Source organism: Buteo buteo, chromosome 23, assembly GCF_964188355.1.
Source record: "Buteo buteo chromosome 23, bButBut1.hap1.1, whole genome shotgun sequence".
Taxonomy (NCBI): Eukaryota; Metazoa; Chordata; class Aves; order Accipitriformes; family Accipitridae; genus Buteo; species Buteo buteo.
In genome coordinates this window covers 2,695,262-2,714,871 of record NC_134193.1, presented here as the reverse complement: position 1 = coordinate 2,714,871, position 19,610 = coordinate 2,695,262, and the positions used below count along the sequence as shown (strand labels likewise).

Below are 19,610 nucleotides of genomic sequence, written 5' to 3'. Positions count from 1 at the left end.
CTCCTGCCCGTGCCTTGCTGGAGCAGCCTGGTCTGCAGGTGGACCCCCAAGCCAAACCTGCAGCTCCTGCCTGGCTCCGGCTCCTGCCGCTCACAGGCTTCAGCACCCACGGTAGCCCTGGGCACACGCCAGTGGCTACTCAGCCCCGGCCGAGGGAGCACCCGCTCCGCTGAGTGCGTTTGTTCGACCTGCTCAGCGCTGGGTGTCCAAATAACTGCTTGCTGGAGTAAAACAGATCAAGTTTGCATCTGCCTCCAGCACTGAGAGCTGCCGGAGAAAGGGTGTAATTAGGAACAACATCGCTATTGACACAGCCTGCCATCCAAACAGACCCGGCCGAGCGCACTGGTTGATGCTCAGCCCAGAGCTGTGCCGGGATGGGGGCTCCGGGCAGGCTGCAGAGCCCGGCTGGGGACTGGGGCTGCACCAGCCAGCACTGGGGAGGTGCCTCGGGGGATGCAGGGGGAAAGAGCGTGCGGAGCTCGGGGAGGAAATAGTTAATGCCCCTCTCCTCCCAATATTAAGGGACAAATCCTTTCCCCGGCCTGGTGCCCAAATAAACAGGCTGAGTGTTGCACAAGGAGGAGGGTGGGAACACCTCTACGTGCCTCTCTGGAGACTGGCTGTCTAATTGCGGCGTTGTGGCCTCCCGTGCCGAGCCCCCCCTCAGGTTTTGCCCTGCCTGCACACACTCACCAGCCCCGTGCCCTGCCACTGCCACGGACGGGTGCTGTCCCCAGCACAGCTCGATGGTCCTGGGTGGGGAACAGCCACGATGGGGCTGCTGCTTGTGGAAAGGGCTGGGCGATGCCAGGGCAGAGCCCCCACGGCCCCTGGGAAGCTCTGCGGGACCACTGCAGTCGTCGTGGATGGGTCTGGAGGAGGGTGGAGAGAGGCAGGAGGACCCACGGAGACCCACGGGGCAGGGTGCCCACCCGGGGGTCTCCCTGGGTCCATCCAACCCTACGGCTCTGCAGCGAGCGGGGGTGCCGTGGACCCAGGGATGTGGCTCCCAAGGCCACGGGGAAGGTGGCACGGGGTGGCCATGGCCACCTCGCCGGCCCCAGCCTGTGCCTTGACACGGCTTCTCGAAGGTGCCCAAGCAGGAGCAGGATGGACGCAAGAAGGGAAGCCGGTGCTCGGCTCGGCTCCCAGCAGGCTCCCTCTGCTGACAGCCGCCCCGGCCAGGCTCCCACGCCACCACCGCACACCCTTGCACTGGAAAAAAAAACCAGCCTCAAAATTCATCCCCTTGCCCCAAGAAGCTGGCACAGACTTAGAGCTCCTGGCCTCGCCGGAGGAAAGGCTGGAGCATGGCCCACGGGACAGCGCAAGAGTCCGGAGCCCCCACCCCGTCCTCCTACTGGCGGACCACAGGAGCATTTTGCGACACATGTATATAAATAAAAATGAAATATTTAATTTCCTTTTTTTTAAAAAAAAGAATCCCTGACAAAGTGCTTTACAGAGCATCCTCACCAGTGAGGCGGGAGGTGGAAGGTGTTTGACAGGGGGTGTGCATGAGAGCAGGGGAAACTGAGGCACGGAATGGTTACGTCCACAGCGGCTGAGCCCGGGAGGGGACCCGGCTGCTCTCACGCCTGTGCCGTGGCCACCAGCTCCACTTCTCCCCCTAGGACAGCCCCTACACACCGTGAGCACTGTGAGTGCCGTGGGACCACCAGTCCACGCGTGGGGAAGGGTCACCCATGGGGCCAAGGTCGTGGTCTCTGGAAAGGCATCAGGAGCATCGCCCAGCTCCTTGGCACCGTCACCGCAGGGGGATCGCCCGCTCGGGTGCCAGACGGCAGCGGATCGAGGGGGACGAGGCCACTGTGACGCAGCGGCCATTTGGGAGGCTGCTGGTTTGGGAGAGCTGCTCCGGAGATGCGGGATGTGGCAAGTCCCAGGATGCGCAGCCAGCTGGACCCGGCGTGTTGAGCAGCGGCCGTCCTGTGCCCTGGCTTGGCCAGCCTCTGCGGCCGGGCTGGGGCGGCCGGGGGGCACGGACCCCCCCGGGCAGGGCTCCAGCCTTGGGCATCGTGGGGTCCAGCACACCTGGGCCGTGTTTGCGCAGGACAGCCTGGAGCGTGGCAGCGTGCCCGGGGTCAGCAGCAGCTCTTCTTGGGCTTGTCGTTGGGAGTGAGTTTGATGGAGTCGGTTAAATAGCTCTCAAAAATCCCTTTATGCTGGAAAAAAAAAAAAAAACAGAGAAGAGAAAGGGTGAGCGATGCCAGCTCAGCGCCAGCCTGAGTGGACTGAAGGGCTGGGGAGCGCAGGTTCAGTCCCGATTCGTGATTAAAGACAAAATCCAGGGAAAAGCCACCTGGCTCAGCCAGGGAGCAGGGCCATCCCGCTTGCTTAGTGTGGGGACACGAAGGTCCCCGTGGGGTGGCCACTAGAGGACAGCGCTGGTGCGCTGTGCGGTGCCGCACGCCCGGTCCCATCACCACGGGCAAAGAGAAATAGCGATTCTTATTCTTTTCTAACTGGATTAAGATCTATTTTAAGAAATCAAACACTGATGCAGTTCTCTTTCCTGGGGCTCTCCTACACGTTAGAAATAGAAGATATTCTGTATCAGAGGGTGAGCTGGGAGGGTCTGTCAGATCAACTCAGGGGGGTGGCTGAGTCCGGCTCCCACCCGAAATCCCTGCTGCCAGCACAGGCTTGGTGCAGGAGCGATGCTCACCGTCATTAAGGCCTGCTTTGCGAGGGTCTCGAAAGCCTCTGCGACGTTGATGTTGTTCTTGGCACTGACTTCAAAATAAGGGATGTCTTTCTCCTTGCACCAGGCTGAGGCAATCTCCTTGGGTACCTGCGGGAAAGGAGGATGGAGCCACAACCCAGCCGGGCGCGGGGCTGCCTGGAGCTGCTGGCGAGTTGGCAGAGGGGACCCTCCTCGCCCACCCAGGCACTGCGGAGAGAGGGCAGGGTGCTGGCAGCGCAGGCAGCTATCTGAGATGCTTAATTCCTGCTGGCTTCAGCGAGGACAATCTCTGCCGTGAAGGGCAGTGGGGGGATGCTGCTTATGCCCTCCGAGAGGCATGGGGGAGGCGGCAGCACTGGGTGCCCAGCAGCTCCTCGCCCAGAAGCCCTGGTTTTCATGTGAGCATCAGAAGAAGCCTGGTTCTGCAGGCAAAGGATCAGCGCTCGTGAGCCATTGGGGCACTAAGGCGTCCCGATCCACGCACCCCGCTGTCTCTCCTCCACCCTTACCTGCCGATCGCAGATGTCTATTTTGTTCCCCAACACGACCATGGGGAAATCTTGCTCCCTCGGAATGACCTTCTCCAGAAAGTCATCTCTCCAGTTGTCTAGGGACTCAAATGACTCCCTGTCTGTCACGTCGAAGGCCAGCACGCAGCCGTCCGAGCCTTTGTAAAAGGTCGACACCATGGACCGGAATCGCTCCTGTCCCCCTGTGTCCCAGATCTAGGGAGAGAATGGCATGGGTACAGACACACGGCATGCACGAGCGTTTGCAGCCCTGTGCTCTGTTAAGCTCAGGGGACCAGCTTCAGGGAGTGCCGAGCCCCCAAAACTCCTGTGGGATTTCAGTATGGCTCATGGATGCTTGGGGCTGCTGAAAATCAGGCCCTGCAAATCCAGCCCCACACCTCATGACACCTGTAGGCATTTGGGGACAGCAGGACATGGTGGCACACGCATGCCCACGGGATCGGGGTGGGCACCCCGGGCAGTCCCAGCCCCTCTCACCTGCAGTTTCAGGGGGGTGTTGTCCACCGCCAGGACTTTGGTCAGGATGCTGGCGCCCAGCGTGGTGCGGTAATCTTCGTAAAAAGTCTTGTGCACGTACTGGTGCAGGAGGGAGGTTTTGCCCACGCTGGCGGGAGGGAAGGGACGTGGGTGAGGATTTGCACTGCAAAGCCGGGCTCAGGGGGTCTGTCGCAGCAAGGACAGGGGCTGCGTACCCACAGGCTCCCGGACCAGTGCACACGTGGGGCTTCCCTCCCACCACCAGCACCGCTCCTTACCCCAGAGCTCCTATGATAATTATCTTCAGATCCACCTTCTTGCTGGCATCCATGGACAAGCCCTGCGGGACAAGAGGGGGTCACCCGGCTGCGGAGATGGGACCGGCTCCCGGCGAGCCCTGCGACACTGGTGGAGGTGTGGGAGCAGCCGCTGCTCCCCACGGCCTCTCCCCGCTCCCACCCCAGTCGTCCTGGGGCCCTGGATGCCACCGTGTCCTCACCGTGCCAGCACCGTGTCCGTGCCATGCCAGCACCCAGATGCACTCACATCCCGGCGGTGGTGGGGGCAGAAACCCCCGTGCTGAGCCCAGCACACGTCACCACCTGGGACTGGCTCCCGAGGTGCCGGTGCACGTCCAGACACGCCACCGCACCAAATCATCGCCATTAAAAGCTGCTGTGAGCAACTAACTTCCCTGCCTCTCCCTCTCCCTCTAAAGTGCAATCCTTCCCCCTAAACCTGGCACACACCGGGGGTCCTGGGGAAAATTACAGTTATTAAAGAAGACCATGGTCAGCTGGACTTTCCTGGGTACCCCAAGCACAGCCCAGGGATGCCACCCAGCTCGGGAGCACCCCAAAAGACTCCCCGCAGGCTGCATCCCCAACATGTCCTGGTGTCCCCACGTGCTCTGTGCCCGGCCATCCGGAGGCAGGAGCCCCACGCACCTCCAGCAAACCCCCTCCCCAGGCAGGGAAGAGCATCCTCCGGTGGTCTCAGCAGCCCCGTCCATGTGGCAGCATCAGGCACAGCACTGGCCAAGGTGCAGATGGAAATACTTACTGACAGCCTCATCTCTGCATTTTTCCCCGATGCGTTGGCCAGTCCTGCGCCGTTCCCCCTTGGCACATCGCCCCTGCCAGGGCGGCTCTCGGCCGTGGGGTCCAGGCTCTCCCGCACCCCCTCTGCCACCCCAGCCCGGCCGTGGGCAGCATCCTTGGCACAGGCAGAGCTTCATGTCTCAGCATACACAAACTTTCCAGTCTTTTTGCCAGCGCTGGACAGCTTTCTCGGAGGCCAGGGGGTTTTAAACTCAAAATGGAGTTTCCCAATGTTTTTTCCCACCGGCTGTTGCTCTGGGGGTCCCCTGCTCAGCCGCGGTCTCGGCCGCAGCCCCGGGGGCTGGAGGGCAGTGCACTCACCTGCCGGGGCATCCGTCTGCCGGGCGGCCAAGGCTCTCGGCTCCTTTCCAGCCTGCGTCCTGGGGAGGGAAGAGACGAAAGAGGAGGATCCAGGAAAGGGCGGCCGGCTCCGACGCTGATTCCCGCCTGCTCACCGCCCGGGGAAGGCGGCTGTGGGGCCCCGCACCGTGACATCAGCAGAAAGGGGCCGAGATCCTGCCGGAGCCGGCGGAGGAGCCACGGGCGGGTGCTGGGATGTCACGGCGTTTCCCTCGGCTCTGGGGCTCTGCCAGGCTCTCCCCGGCTCAGACTCTGATAGAGGAAAGAGAACAAGGCTCCCCTCATCCCCCGGACTTTGGGATTGACTTTTGGCCTCTTCTCTTGCTCAGGATCCCCCAGTACCTTTTACCCACCTCCCCAGGACCCCTTATCTGCGTTTCTGCCGGTAATTACTTAGGGCTGAGAACAAAAGTCTGGCAGGGCTATCAGCAGCATCCCTGGAGCCCGTGGGAGCCACCCTGGACTTTGCTCAGGCAGCTCAGATGATAGCGTGGGATGGGATAAGTGGCTTCAGGAGCTGGGAACAGTGGGGGACGGTGGCAGGGGAGGTTGGGCTGGGGGCTTGGTCCAGCAGAGAGCGGGGAGCAGATGGGCAGGGGTCCCTTTGAGGGGGCTGTGGGCTCTGTGCGACTTCATCTCCTTTTGCAGGCAGGAGAGGGGCAGGGTGGAAAGCCGAAGTGTTTGCAGCCCCTCGGTACACTGGGCCACGTCCCTGCAACCCCCAGTCTTAGGGGCTCCCACCCCAAACCCACGGTCAATGCCAGCATCCCGCGAGCACCCCAAAAGGAGGGGACCATGTCAGGATGGGAGCCCCAGTAACCAGAGCGGGTGGCAGCTCCTGGAGGTTGATGTGTTCAAACTTCAAGTGGGATTTTGGGGATCTCAGCTGCCACCATGGAGCAACCGAGGAAGCCTCTGGATATCTCTCTGAGCATCAAGCTGGTGGCCACAGCTCTTTGACGTGGGAAAACCCACTTGATTGTGGCTGCAAAGGCAGAGCTGTGCTCCCCGGTGTGCAAGGGCAGCTCCTGAGCCTTTCCCAAGAATTCAGTAGGGTTTGGGGTTTGCACTGGGAGAGGGGTGTCCCCTCCATCTGTGAACCCTCCTGGCTCCCTCAGCCTGAACAACAACCACTGGTGGCCTCGGAGGGACCCTGCGCCTGGGGACACAGGGGGAACCTGGGTGTCCCCCCCGCGTCCCCAGGCATGGGGTCCCTCTGAGACCACCGGCTTTTGCTTTCCCACTGGCTGCCTCATTTTTGTAGACTTTTTTATTTTTGCTGTAGTCATCCCTTACGGGATCTCAGGGAAGATCACTGCACTCAGCAGGACAGCCCTCCTCCTCCTCCTTCCCAGGTGTAATTTTGGGACCTGTCTGGCCAGAAAAATCTGTTTTTTTCCCCCCACAGGGCAAGCTCAGGGAGGAGCTGGGATGAGGCAGGAGAAGCACCTGAGCCAATTCTCACCGCTGGTGGGTAAAAGGCTGATGTTTCCCCTACTCCCTGTTTTCAGCCTATTTTCATCATGCCGCTTCACCTTTGCCCTTGCAGCAAGACTCTGTTGTCCAACCTCCCCCCCCCCGGACTACTTCTGCCCTCATTCCTCTCCGCGTGTCCCTCCAAGCCCGGTGGGATGGAGGTTGCTCACCCGGTCAGATGATCGGTGCCGCTCCACGCTGGTGGAGATGGGGTTTGCGGTCACGTTGCTACAGCCGATGCTCGCAGCCACTTCTGCTTCTGGGCAGGAGGGGCCATACCCATTAGGGTGCCCAGCCCCGGGCTCAGTGCCGGCTCCAGCTTTTGTTTGATTTCACAAGAAAAGGTATTTTCCCAAAGCTCCTGCTCTCCTTACAGCTCCTGGTGTGAGCTTTGCCCCACATGAAGGCGGTGGGAGCAGTGGGAGCAGTGGTTTAGGGGAGGTGATGGCCAAATCGTTGCTCGGCAGCTCCTGCAACCACAGCTACAACCCTGTCCTGATTGCTTCACCAAGTCAGCAATTCTGAGGAAAAAAACGTGGGGTTTTGTGCCCTGTGACTATGAGGAAGATCTTGCAGCTAGGACACGACGAAACACAGACTGGGACTGCCACGTCCAGAGGAAAGGCTCGTGTGGACAAGGAGAGGACGGGCTGTTCCCAGCAGCAAGGCTTGCAGGGCAGTGACGGCGAGGGAAGGGGAAGAAAGCTAAAAGGCATCCAAGTGACTAAACTGTTCCCTACGGCTGTTCGGCCACCTCTGCTCCCCAGGGGACAGCGGGAGGTGGGTTGCTCCCTGTTGGGATGCTCTGTATTTGCTGGAGCAACATTCCCTTAGCATCTGCCATGGGTGGGGAGGAGGGCCGGAGAGGACCCCCCAAAACCTGCCAGGAAGACGTAGCATGCTCTGGGATCCCAAGAGCACGTGGCACCGGAGCAGTCCTGATCGAGTCCAGGCTGGGCCACCTCTCGCTGCCGGCCAGTGGTCCCTCGTCATGCTGGGGAAGCTGGATGCTCCCCCGCTGCCTACAGCTGCGGTGATGGGCTGGTGCCCAGCAGCACCTTGGCGTGCTGAGAGTTAAGCTGGAAAAGGGAGAGGAGACCTTTGTCCAGCTGCCCTGGCATCTTATCTGTGTCGTGCCTGGGGAAAGCACAGCTGAGGTGAAGTCAATACAGGAACCGGTTACAGAAACCATATGCTGGTCAGTGGCACAATCAATGTTTCTGAATAAGGCAGATATCTTCTTTTATTGCAAACGACAAGGCTGAGCCGCAAAGTTTACAATCAGATCTGAATTTTCCAGCACTCGCAGACCCAACCCTCCGGTCTGGGAAAGATGCAGCAGGCACGAAGCCTGGCCCTGGCCACGGGGACCCTGGCACCTCCACCTCGATGCCAGCCCTCTGCAGGGCCTCACTTCAGGAAAGCTGAGCAAAGGCACGGATAAAAATAACCCTTCTCTGTGCTTCCCTTTCTCGCTGCCTTCCATGCGTGTTTCGGGATGCATCATGCATGAGCCACGATTGCTCATGCTTTCTCCCGCATCTCTTGCACCGTCAGCAAGTCACATGCGCCGCGGTGACTCCTGGGGACCCCCGTGGCCAGCAGCCCCCCCCAGCCCCCCGCTGCCCCTCACAGCCCCCCCAGCCCCTGCCACCCTCCCAGCCAGCGCTGCCCTCTCTCACTTTGTGCACCCAACCACGTTGTCTTTGCAAGCGCCCCAGCGGATCAAAGTAAAATTCACTGGAAATCACCCGTTGTTCCGGGAGTTTTGTGGCACAGAAAGAGCCCCAGGGTCTCTCCAGTCTCCTCGTTACCTTTCAGGCTCGGCGGGGAGCTCAGGGATGCCCACAGCCACCTCTGGGGACTTTCTGCCCTACCTGAACAAAGTGTTCTCTTCTGCCCAGCTGGAAATCCCAGCTAAGGACCACAGAGGCCAACTTGTCAGATCCAGCACCTCCTGCACCACCAAGGCTCCCTCCAGAGCAGGGAAATTCCGGTAACACCGGGCACGCAGCCCTGGCAGTGCCGTGGGTGCACCGAGGCTTTTAGCTCGCCAGGGAGGAGGAGGGCAGGGTCTGGGCAAGGAGGATTTAACACTCCAGTGCAACCCAGTCGAGATCTGCAGGGTTGCTGCTGTGCTAATGACAACATGAGCGTGGCAGGTTTTGTTTTATTAAAGCTTTTATTGACCCGTGTATGAAAAAAGAGAATCTGCAAAGCAGATCACAGAGCTGCTCAAGACATTTTCATATTCGTTATTAAATGGCTTCCTGGTGCGGACTGCACTTCTGCTGGGCTCTTCAGCCGCAGTCCCCAGGTGTCTTCCTCACCTCCAGGGACACCGATGCAGCGGTGAAATCCCCTGCCCTGCCCGAGGGCAGCAGCCCAGCGGCTCCGTTCCCCTCCTGCCCCATGGGATGCCACAGCCTTAAGGGGTGGCAGGGGCCAAGCCCACCCTGTTATTTCCACGGTCAAAGACGGAGTAAAACTGACGGATGAAAACGTCGCCCAAAATCCAGAGGGGTCCGGCAGGAGGGGCAATGTCCATCCCCTGGAAGCCACTGGTGCAGAAGGCCATGTTGTCGCTGTACTCCTGGGGAAGGAGAAGTGCAAAGCTGGGGACAAACCCGAGAGCCTCGTGCGCATGGAAACATGCAGGAATGGTGACTGCAGGTCCCGTGCACGAAGCAGCGGGGCTCGAACCCGCTGGGACTCGTGGCTCAGCTCCCGGCGTGGCTCTGGGCCACCTTTGTGCCCGGAGCCATTGGGAATTGCAGCCGTACCATGAGGGTATAAGCCTGGGCACTGAGCGTGTAGGGGAGCCCGTTGATGGTGAAGGTCACGTCGGGCATCACGTTGAGGTTGCTGCACTCCACGGCGTACTGCGAAACAGCCGGGGGGCTCAGCGGTGCTGCTCCACGGCAGGTCCCTCCTGGCGGGATGGGGGTCCCAGGGCTTTGCCCCCCTCCTCTCCCCACCCTTGCTCTCACCTCTCCATCCACAGGTGTGGCACCAATATAGTTTTGCAATTCTTTTATATCCTTGGTGGGACCTGTGATGAGCGACGTCCCGGTGTCCACGATGGCCTGGCAGCCGTTCACGCAGAAAGCCACCGTCCCATCCAGCTGGATACTGGAGGAGGAGGAAAGAGAAAAGGACCAGGAGGGACTTGTCCTGCTCCCCTGCTCCAGCCCAACCCTTCCCTCCCTGCCCAGCACCACTCACTTGTCCAACTGGATCTGCCAGTACCCTTGCTGGGTGACCGGCACCCAGTTCAGGGTCCCCGTGAAGCGAGAGGGGTCAAAGCCACCAAAAAGCAGTTCTCCTCCCAGGGAGGATTCAGGATTCCTGGAGGGAGGAGGAGATGTGAGGGATTTCCTCTCTTTTACTTTGCACATTGCATCTTAAACGGGTGGATTTATACCCACTGGCTCCCCACAAATGCTTAAGGTCATTTGCTTTATTCCTGTAAGGCCTGAGCTCTGCGATGCTCGGCACGGTACCAAAAAAACCTTTTACTGTATCAGTAAAACATCCTTATTTTAGCAGCTCCCTCTAAAAGCAATGCCTGAGTCTAAGCAAAAGCCGGGAGCAAAGCCGTGTCCATACGTGCTCAGGTAGACAGAGAACATGGGCAGCTCCACCAGATTTTGTTCTATCATGTTGTCGAAGACAGGAGTGACCCCATCCACAGCCAGCGAGGGGTAAGCCAGCCCCAGGATCCCATCGAATTCGGCATCCAGGAAGGTTTTTCCTGGTTCACTGACGCTCTCTGCAAACTGCTGGTTGCTCACGGTGAGGCCCTCAACCTGTGGGGAGGAGAAGGCTTGATGGTGGTGCTGAGTCTGTAGGCGAGTCCCAGGCATGTCATCCAGAGCAGGAGAAACCAAAGGTGACTCACGACTACTTGGTCAGATCCGATGACCCCCGTCAGACTGCCGGTCCCGTACTGGATGGAGAAGGGGGTCCCTATCGCCTGGTACGTGCTGGACTGGGACGGCTGAAACTTGGTGTGCTTAGCTGGGGAAGGAGACGGGAGCTGTCAGCAGAAATGCTATTTATCTGCGTGGCCATGGATGCCAGGAGCCCCGGCCATGGCCTCGGAGCAAACCGATGGGGCAACGTGGCGTTGCCGAAATGCCTGTGTCGTGGGCGTGCTGCTGCGGGAAAGGGCTGCTCATGAGACAACAGGGCATGCTGGCATTTTGAGGAGGGATAAAACTTACCCGGTTTCAATCTGCCTGAAAGATGCGAGGTTTGTTAAGGGGAGCGGGATTAGCTCGTGCAATATTTTTATGAGACCTGAAGATCAGCGCTGCTGTTCCTGTTTTACAGACAGAAGCAGCCCCATGGGCACTGCTGTATCCAGCTATTTTTCCCAACCCCTCTTGGGCTCTGTTAGAAGAACCCGAGGAGCCCTGGGGCTGCTCGGAGATGCTCCACATCCCAGGGCAGCAGGGCTGGACTCGCCGGACCCGGCTCATCGCCGACAGCCCGAACAAGCCCAGTGCTTGTCACCCACCGAGCCCCTGGGCAGCCAGCCCGGAGCCGTGCCATGCTCTCTGTGCCCGCCTTGTTCCTGCCACCCAGCCCCTTGCTGACAGGCTATATTATGTGCTATCATCTTTGCTTGTTTGTTTAAAGGCTCTCCCATAAGAATGGCCTAAAGAGCAGGTCCGATATCTCCCCGCGGGCTGATGGTGCTGGTGCTGTGATTGCCGCCTGCGCCTGAGCAAACAAACGCGCTGAGGCTCCCCCCCGCTCACCCCCCGCCCTGGATTTCTGTTATCCGTGTGTACCTTGGAGGGCTCAGCTGGGTGGGGAGGTCCCCCCAAAGGTCCCATGGCTGTGTGTGCTGATGAACCCCCCCCAGCCTCTCTGGGACCACCCCGGGGGTGTCACCCGGGGTCCCACTGCAGCCAGCTGGGGGGGGACACGGCCGGTCGGGGAGCCCCTACTCACCGCAGGCTTTGCTGACGCAGTAGACGGATGGCACCCAGAGGTTGGAGGAGCCCGTGTCGAATATCACGGTGAAGTTCTGGGGGGGGGTCCCAATGGAGATCTCCCCAAAATACTCCATCTAGCAGAGAGCGGAGCCGTTAGCCTTCGGCACGGCAAGAAATCCTGGCAAAGGGGAGCCTGTGCCAGGGTGTCTGCAGAGGACCGATGGGGTTCGGTGCAGGGGATGGCTGGTACCGGGGCAGCGTTTGATCTGTCATGGCCACATCGTGCCAGGTGAATTAAAGGAGCCAAATATTTAAGGCAAGCCGAGAACAAAAGGCAGGACGGCGGGTGTGGGCACCATCCTCTTTCCGCTGGATTCAGCGGGAAGGCTGGGCCCCGAGGGGACCCTCATCAGCGGGATGCAGACAGTGGCAGGGGTTTGGGGACAGGACCCTCACGCTGTGGGGAATGGGAAGAGCCTGGGGAACACCCTCCACCTCTGGCTCTGGGTCCTTTGTGGTGGGGTCTTCTCCGATGCATGCGAAACGTGTTAGTTTTGGAGAAAACCTGTCTTGTCGCCGTGTGCCCGAGAGCACTGCGGGCTCGGGGAGTGCAGCAGGCAGGGAGAGGGCTGGCAGCGCCTGCCATGAATGTGGTCCCTTGTCCCTTCTCATCATCACATTCCCGGGAACAAAGGACCAGGCAGGAGCGAGCAGGCAGCAAGCCCTGGCACGCTGGGGCACTGGCTGCAGGCATGCTCTGTTAGCAGGCGTGGGCTTTATGGGAAGCATTCGGGCATTGGGGACCGCTCATGCAAACTAATGTGCTTTTGGGGTGTCTGCGGCACGCTGCTGGGTCTCGGTACCCCCCAGCCCTCGATGCCACCACGCTTACGTCCAGGTAGTTGATGAGGGGCTCGTTGGCCTCCGTGAAGGCAGTGCAGTCCTCGCTGTACTGGACCATGTCCAGCTTGTGGGATTTCCAGAAGTGGGAGAGCTGCCCACGGTCCCGCAGCGACTTCTTCAGGGAGGGGTGCCGCTTCAGGGTCACCCTGGGGGAGCAAGGGTCCTGGTCACTGACCCACGGCCACGGATGCCGCCGATATCCTGCAGCCCCCACGTCCACCCTGAGGGTCCCAGCACCGCCAGGATGCAGGTCCAGAGCCTGCTGCCCTGCATTCCCCACCGCAACGCTTTCTAGCCGAGGCACAGCGAAACGGGGGACTTTTGGTCTGTTTTAGGAGACAGCAAGTCAAGGGCAAAGCTGGCAGGAGAGCACGCATGCCTCCGTGCAGTCCTGCTCGCAGCAATGGGGCAGGCAGGAGCTCAACCTGATGGAAAAGGACCTTCAGGCTGGGAGAGGGGACCAGGGCCAAGGTGAATTTCTGCCAGCATTTTCTGCCCCGTCTGCTTGCACAGACCTCGGCTGCGGCTGGCTGCTCGTCCTGCAGACCTCAGCGCAGCCCACCGCTGCTGGCGGGGTCTGCCCAGAGGGATGGAGACGGCCACGGAGCCGACGGACTGATGGGAGCAAAGCAGCAAAGCACCGCGTGGTCCCTGCACGCGGGTGCAGCCGCAGGGTGTCAACTCTGCCCGTTCGTCACTGCCGCGCTCGGCGCTGGCAGGACCCTGGGGGCAAAGTCCCTCCGAGAGCCCAGGGAGCTGGGGTGCACCCTGGGGGACCCCCTTACCTTTTCAAGCTGCTGGCCAAGGAAAGGCAGAGCATGGCGAGGAGGAGGAGGTGCTTCATGTCGGCGGCTCGGCGGCAGCGCTGGTCTCGGCTGGGGTCTGCGGGTACGGGCAGCACCGTGGCTTTGTTCTTATACCAACGGGTACACCCTCACCGGTGTACCAGCGCCCGCGATAACACCCTTTCAATGTCAACACAGGGCTTTGGCAGTAGAAATGAATCACTGGCCATGCCCCAGGCGAGGCAGAGCCGGGTCAAGTTTGCTTTTGTGGGCGAGTGGCTGGTGGCGGCCGAGCAGGGGGGCACATGGGGACCGGCCGGGCGCTGGGCTGTGTCGGCCGCTTTTGGGGCCAGCGAAGCTCCCGTGGCAGGAGCAGAATGGGGTGTCCATCCCGGCACCAGCCCCTTTATGCACTGGGAATCGCACGGCCCACCTGAGCCGGTGGAAGCCCCCCCAGATGTGTTTCCCCCTGCCTTTGCCCCTGCAGCCGCCCCCGGGGACTTGCCCATGGCCGTGGGGTGCCCCACAGCCCGATAGCTGCAGGGAGGGTGCAGGGAAGGGATGTGTTCATAGCACTGCTGAACAAACTTTAAAAGGCAAAGACTAATTAGCAGTGATGAACTGCTCAGGAATCTGCAACCTTCCCTTTTAAATAGCAGTCAGTGCCATCAAAGCACGGTCGGGAAGAAGTGGCTTTGCATGGGAGACGGTTACGCGTTGCTTTACAGCCACTAACGGGCTCTTCCCCAGTGGCTGATTTTTGTTTAACACAGGATGGCCGTCTCATTAAGCCTCTGTGAATGCAAATAAAAAATGCTAATGAACAAATAAAGCTTTCAGATACGGAGGGGAGGCGAGTGGGGGAAGGCGAGGATTTTCTTGCTGCCACCGTCTCTCAGACACGCGGCTGAAGGCTTGTGATGATGCCGTGTCGTCCTTGAGGTTGTTTTCTGTGTTTACGGCACTATAGTAATGGGTTACGGGTGCCACAAAGAAAGGTGTTTTACCCAGTGAGCGCTGTTCATGTAACTAACAGGGTTTCTACCCTTAGCACTGTGCTAATCGATTTTGCATTTATCCCGGTTAGTATATTTTATCTAATTAAAGTCCTCGTCTGTGAGGCACAGGTACCAGCGGGGCCGTGAGCCCAACGCAGCAACATGCAACCCCGGCTAATGGGGGATGGCCCGAGAAAGAGCCGAATCCTGTCTCCTCTTAGGGGTGTCTTGTGTCCCCATCCCTGGGAGATGCTGCTGGGCTCCTCCTCTCCTCGGCTTCGCCGGCAGCTTAAGCTTAAAAAAATCTTATCAGAGGTTTCCTTAGTGTGAGTGCGGAGACGCGGGGCACGGCAGAGTCGATGCTGGTGGCAGATGCAGCCATTTTTTTTCCAAGCTAAATGCAAATTCCCTGCATTTCCCCATGCCTAGGTCGGTAGCTGCAGTGTTCTTTACTGAGTAGCTTTTACACAAAGTTATTATCTATTTCCCTTTTAAGATGCAGTTTAATATACCAGCCTCCCTTCTTGTCCTAATCATATATTCATAGAAGGGATTTAAAAAAGAAAAAATCCTAAAACAAAAACAATTGCAGCAAGTGCCAGATCAGCCGAAAGCAGCAAGACGATTGTTACGGACATGGTTTATAACCTGAAAATCCTGTAAGAAAATCCAGCCTGAAGGATCACTGGGCTTCTGAGATAAACGTGAGTGTGAGCCGTAGTACAGACAAGCTGAATACTTCAAGCAAAATAGTTTATTTAGTGGAAAAGATCCCCAATTGGATCATCATAATCTGCAAACTCGTGGCAGTAGGTTCAGCGTTAAAATATGAAGATGAAAGAAATAAAGAGGCCAAACCTTTCATTTAGAAATTTTTGAAGTTAAGCAAAACTATTTCTACTTTTATTTAGTTATTTTAAAAGTAATTTTAACCCCCAAACTCTTAAAGGTAAATCGAAAGTTTTCTTTCAAGTTGAACAAAATGTTTTTTTTCTCTTTCTTTTGGGAGCCAATGCGAGACTTGGCTGTATTTGTCCGGAACTTTGGGAAAAAAAGGCTTTGCTTCATACATACTTTCAGCCGTACTGTGTTTGCAGATGGGAGAGCCGCACCATTTTCAATACTTGGTGCTCCTCACCTCAGCAGGGGTCTGCTGCGGTGCTGCCTGTCCCTGCCCATCCCTGCCCGTCCCTGCCTGCTCCTGGGGCATCCGCGCTGCCTTTACGGCCCCTCCTGATGTGGCGGAGAAAGCCCAGAGTGACGGAGCCAAACATGCAGAATTATTTATAAGACTGGGGGCCTTTGGACCCGCCTCATTAATAAAACAGCAGAAAAAGTGCTTACATTCAGTAGAAATGTAATGAAAGGTGACTGCCAGCTACTGGAACATTCCAGGTCTTATAAGTAATATATGGCCTATATATAGTGCTGTATTGCTTAAAGGCAGTAGCTGTCATAAAGTGTATCTTACCCCATCCAGCTTTACATACTTGTCCTCAAGTAGAAATAGGTTATGCATCTTGTGCAGAAGACATGCCTCTTGCCGGTTCAGCATACAGCGCTTTACTCATGTTAAGAAACCTGCTTTCAGGCTAAAAATATGTTATCAGTATTCTTTTTTTATATTTCCTTTAGTTTAGCCACTTCCACGATTAGCTCTGACTGATTCAAATCACACTCAAATAGGGTTTTCTGAAAAGCCTTTTTTCTCTGTTTATCAAATACTTCTTCCACCTGTTAATCTGTTTATACATCAGTGAGCACTTGAAAGAATGAAACCCTGCAATAGGAAATACTTTTAAAAAAAAAAAAAAAAAGCAACAAGCAAGCTTCAGTTAAATATTTACCCATAGCACAGAAGCTGTGGGTAAAGCAGGACTAAAATCGCCCTGTGATGGAGCTGATGGATGGCGTGGTCCCCGCGGTCCCAGGGGATGGGGGGGCAAATGCGGGCAGCGATGCTGGGGAACTGCCAGGGGACCCCAACTCACGATGCAGCTCCTGGGGGTGAACGCCAACGGCGCCTGGCAGCTGGGGGTACGTAGTGCTTTTTAGGCAGTCGGTCTTCTCTTTGCCTTTAGAAAGTCCAGGGGGATTCACTGAGATGCCAGGATGTTATCAGCCCAGGAGAGGATTGCTATGGGAGTGGGGGGGCGATGGAGATGTTTAAAAGCCAGCGGGCACCGTTCCCATGAATCAGGAACCCCACAAGAAGGGGAATCTCTCGCTCCCTGCCCATCTCCTGCCTGGGAAGAAGCACAGGAGAGGTTGGGCTGCTGCAGGGCATCTCCAGCACCGAAACGCTGCTTCAGTGCGAGAGCTGCAAAATCAGTTCCTACAGAGCAGTGGCCCGGCGGTCCCCAAATCTGCTGTGATCCAATGAGAGTGAGTCTGCCAGTCTGCTGTTTGCACCCTGCCGTTATTAAGTGATGCTGCAAGTCACTACTGACCAGAAAATTTTTCCAGAAAATGGACAGGTGGAGGCCCATTCACCCCCAGCTGACACCAAGCCATGCCAGGCTCTGGGACCGTGTCCCTTACGATTTAAAATGTTTTACCACTATAGAAGACTTTAACTTGGAAGCACCTGGAGCACTTTTTGGGTGGCAGCTGAATTGCTCAGGGCTGAGCCAGCTCCACTGCTGCTGGCAGAGCTCTCTGCCCTCGTGGACCGGCTTTGCTCCAATGATACTCAGCTGCATTTTAGCACAAAACTGCTGGAAGATGTTTTGGGGGGACACCTCCAAGGACAACCGCCCGGGGGATACAGCGTCCCCAGCCCTGGATCAGAAGTGGCCACAGAACAGCAGAGAAGCACAAATCAAATATATTTAAATGAACCAGTTGACAGAGGGGAAGCGTCATGGAACCTCTTGTGGGCTCGTTCCTGCCATCGCCATTGAGGTAGAGCAAGACCGCATCCGGCACCGAGCCGGCGAGCGCCTCTGCACTGCTGGTCCCCTGTGGCTGCACGGCCACCAAAAATGCTGCTGAAACGTCCTTAATTCCTGCTCCCTCCAAGGCCCTGGCTGCTCAGGTCCTGAGGAAAGGGAAGGTACGGAAACCTCTGGTCCCCCAGGTAAAACACCGTTGGATATTGCGCTCCATCGGCTGCTGCACGCGATGCCTCGGAAAGCAGAGGGGTTGTACATCGGGACGAGAGCTGGGTTTGGTGACCGGGGATGTCTGCAGGCGTGCGTCGCTGCCAGCCTGAGCCTTAACCTGGGGCATCGAGGCCCGAGTCAAATGGGATTAAAATAATTTGAGGCATTCCCGTGATTTTGCTTACCTTTTGACTGAGTGTAGATGTCTTGAATTCACTACTTGGTAACCAGCTGAGTAGGAGCTCTTTACAAGCCTTGATTTCAATAGGGCATCTTGCTTGAGAAAGAGTTAATATCCTGGGGGCTGGTGGGAGGGAGGCTCACAGCAAGTTACCTGATTGATACACCAAAAAAGTACATGTGCTGCCAGCATCGTGCTAGCTGTTATCTTCAAAATAGATATTTCAATACGCATATGCATATCATCTCTTCAATCTCACCATACCCCATCTCAGCAAAGAAGCTGCCTGCTACTGATATTTGGATTTGGGTCTTGTTTTGCAATTTCCTTTTGAATACCTCATTTTTCAGATTATTATCTGCTGCAGCAGCATCTCCTGCCCCACTGTAGGAAATGAGCCATTTAAGAATGACAGCCATTTGAGAAGGATATTTGGGGACAGATCAGTTCAATAAGGGAGGGGGGAAAATTCCAGCAAGAAATGGACTTCTAGCTTGGCAGTTCCCAAACTGTTGGGGTAAGTGGAATTTCACAGGAGATTGGCGAGGTTATCGGAAAAGCTTTTAATGAATTACTCTTAGAAATGTGTCATAGAGGAAATTATAGAATCTGATCCATAGGATGGGTAATGCCTTTGCTCTAACTATCAATCTATCTGTCAGTCTATCAATCATATTATATGGTTCCTTTAATCATTGTATCAAAGCTTTAGCTGAAGATACCTCACTATGTTAGCCATTTATAAATAGTAAGTATATAGGCATTGAGTGAAAATTTAACGTACTTTTTTGGAAGTGAAAGGTCACAAAATGAATGACCCCGATTGCCGTCCTTTATTATAAATGTCTTTAGTATTATGGCCAAAATTCCCAAGCAAAGGGGCCCAGTTCAGGCATATGTGTTTTCTGATTATGTGCCTTAAGTTCCCTTAACTTCAAGAGGATTTAAGCACTCATCTAGAATTAAATCTGAGGTGTTTCAAACGCAGAGGTGTTGAAGGGCCTCTGACCTTTCTGGCTGGATCTTGACTGATGCAAGAGCCTGCCATGAAACCCGTGGCCTTCTTTTGGTTACTTTCTTCTATGGGAGTTTTTTCCAGATTATACTTATCAAATATTTCTCATGGATTAAAAAAAAAAAAAAAGAAGCGTGAGAGAGGATAAAAGCAAGAAGAATAAATTTCAGTTCTTGTTACTATCAGCGCCACGGCGGAGCCCAGAAGCTCCCATCAAGTATCAGATATGACTGAGGCGACAGTGTATAAAACCATTAAGCTCGATGATAACGGCAGGGAGAGCCTGGCTGTGTAAGGGGTGCATGCGAGAAGGACTTGCACATACAGTAAGAGCCTCGCGCGGAGGGAAGGCCGGGTACATTTATTTTACGTCTGCAATGTCAGACCACTGCTTTCAAGTGGCGAGCCTGATCTTCAGTTGATGAGGAGCAGCGTGAAGCTCAATGGGACCATTTTGGTTGATTGCCACCAGGGCCAGCTGCCTCTCTCCGTCCCCTCCCAAGACCTCCAGCGCTTCGCTGGGCGTCACGCCGACCGCCGAGACGCCTCGCGGGGAGGATGAGCGCTTGCGAGTGGTGAGTACAACACCCCCGGCTAAAGAGCGGCGGGCAGCCCTGCTGCAGGGAGGGAAACGCTCTAAGATGGAAGGATAACCGCTGCTACGTGGCACCTTTCTGCTAAGTTTCTCAGTCCTCGCTTGGCCGGGCTCTGGCTGCAGGGATGCTGCGCCGCGGGTCCGGGAGCAGCGGCGGAGCGCGGGGATGCTGCAGCCCCCGTCGCTGGTGACACCGTGCCGGCTTTTTGCGGTGCTGGGGGGCAATTACGTGTTCTCGCTGGGTGGCCGAGTTTGGCAGAGTCTCAGAAAGGGCTCGTGATTTTGGTGGGAGCCATATTTGTAACTCCTCTCTTTCAGCAAGCACCGCGCAACCTCCCCCACCCCGCTGGCAATGAGGCTTTTGAAAACCCTACTTAAGACGGGCACCCAAAAATGAAGTGCCAGGAGCACTAGTCATTTGTGAAAA

General features: G+C 56.9%; 3 protein-coding genes across 3 annotated transcripts in view; 1 reads left to right on the top strand and 2 right to left on the bottom strand.

Moving 5' to 3' along the window:
- The window catches only part of RHEX (regulator of hemoglobinization and erythroid cell expansion), a 34,611-nt gene that overhangs the window by 12,173 nt on the left and 2,828 nt on the right, over positions 1 to 19,610 (top strand). The window contains exon 2 of the mRNA XM_075054754.1: positions 19,061 to 19,163. Within this exon, the coding sequence (XP_074910855.1) occupies positions 19,061 to 19,163 (103 nt within the window). The remainder of the gene's footprint in view (positions 1 to 19,060; positions 19,164 to 19,610) is intronic.
- On the bottom strand, positions 1,452 to 7,039 carry RAB7B (RAB7B, member RAS oncogene family). Its single transcript, XM_075054768.1, has 7 exons — positions 6,827 to 7,039; positions 5,142 to 5,432; positions 3,999 to 4,060; positions 3,721 to 3,847; positions 3,220 to 3,435; positions 2,693 to 2,818; positions 1,452 to 2,189 (listed from the first exon to the last, which is right to left on the bottom strand). The coding sequence occupies exons 2-7, from the start codon at positions 5,313 to 5,315 to the stop codon at positions 2,109 to 2,111; spliced, it is 786 nt and encodes a 261-aa protein (XP_074910869.1). The 5' UTR covers positions 5,316 to 5,432; positions 6,827 to 7,039; the 3' UTR covers positions 1,452 to 2,108.
- On the bottom strand, positions 9,085 to 11,736 carry CTSE (cathepsin E). The gene is made up of 7 exons (XM_075054753.1): positions 11,619 to 11,736; positions 10,558 to 10,676; positions 10,266 to 10,465; positions 9,882 to 10,004; positions 9,647 to 9,788; positions 9,440 to 9,538; positions 9,085 to 9,249 (listed from the first exon to the last, which is right to left on the bottom strand). The coding sequence occupies exons 1-7, from the start codon at positions 11,734 to 11,736 to the stop codon at positions 9,085 to 9,087; spliced, it is 966 nt and encodes a 321-aa protein (XP_074910854.1).

Excerpts from the sequence above, each read along its gene's own strand:
- RAB7B (XM_075054768.1), bottom strand. The coding sequence starts at position 5,315 with ATGTCACGGTGCGGGGCCCCACAGCCGCCTTCCCCGGGCGGTGAGCAG. Across the intron at positions 2,819-3,219 it reads TAGACATCTGCGATCGGCAG|GTACCCAAGGAGATTGCCTC; the intron begins GTAAGGGTGGAG and ends CCTTTCCCGCAG. Across the intron at positions 2,190-2,692 it reads CAAAGCAGGCCTTAATGACG|CATAAAGGGATTTTTGAGAG; the intron begins GTGAGCATCGCT and ends TTTTTTTTCCAG.
- CTSE (XM_075054753.1), bottom strand. The coding sequence starts at position 11,736 with ATGGAGTATTTTGGGGAGATCTCCATTGGGACCCCCCCCCAGAACTTC. Across the intron at positions 10,466-10,557 it reads TCGGATCTGACCAAGTAGTC|GTTGAGGGCCTCACCGTGAG; the intron begins GTGAGTCACCTT and ends TCCTCCCCACAG. Across the intron at positions 10,005-10,265 it reads TTCTCTGTCTACCTGAGCAC|GAATCCTGAATCCTCCCTGG; the intron begins GTATGGACACGG and ends TCCTCCCTCCAG.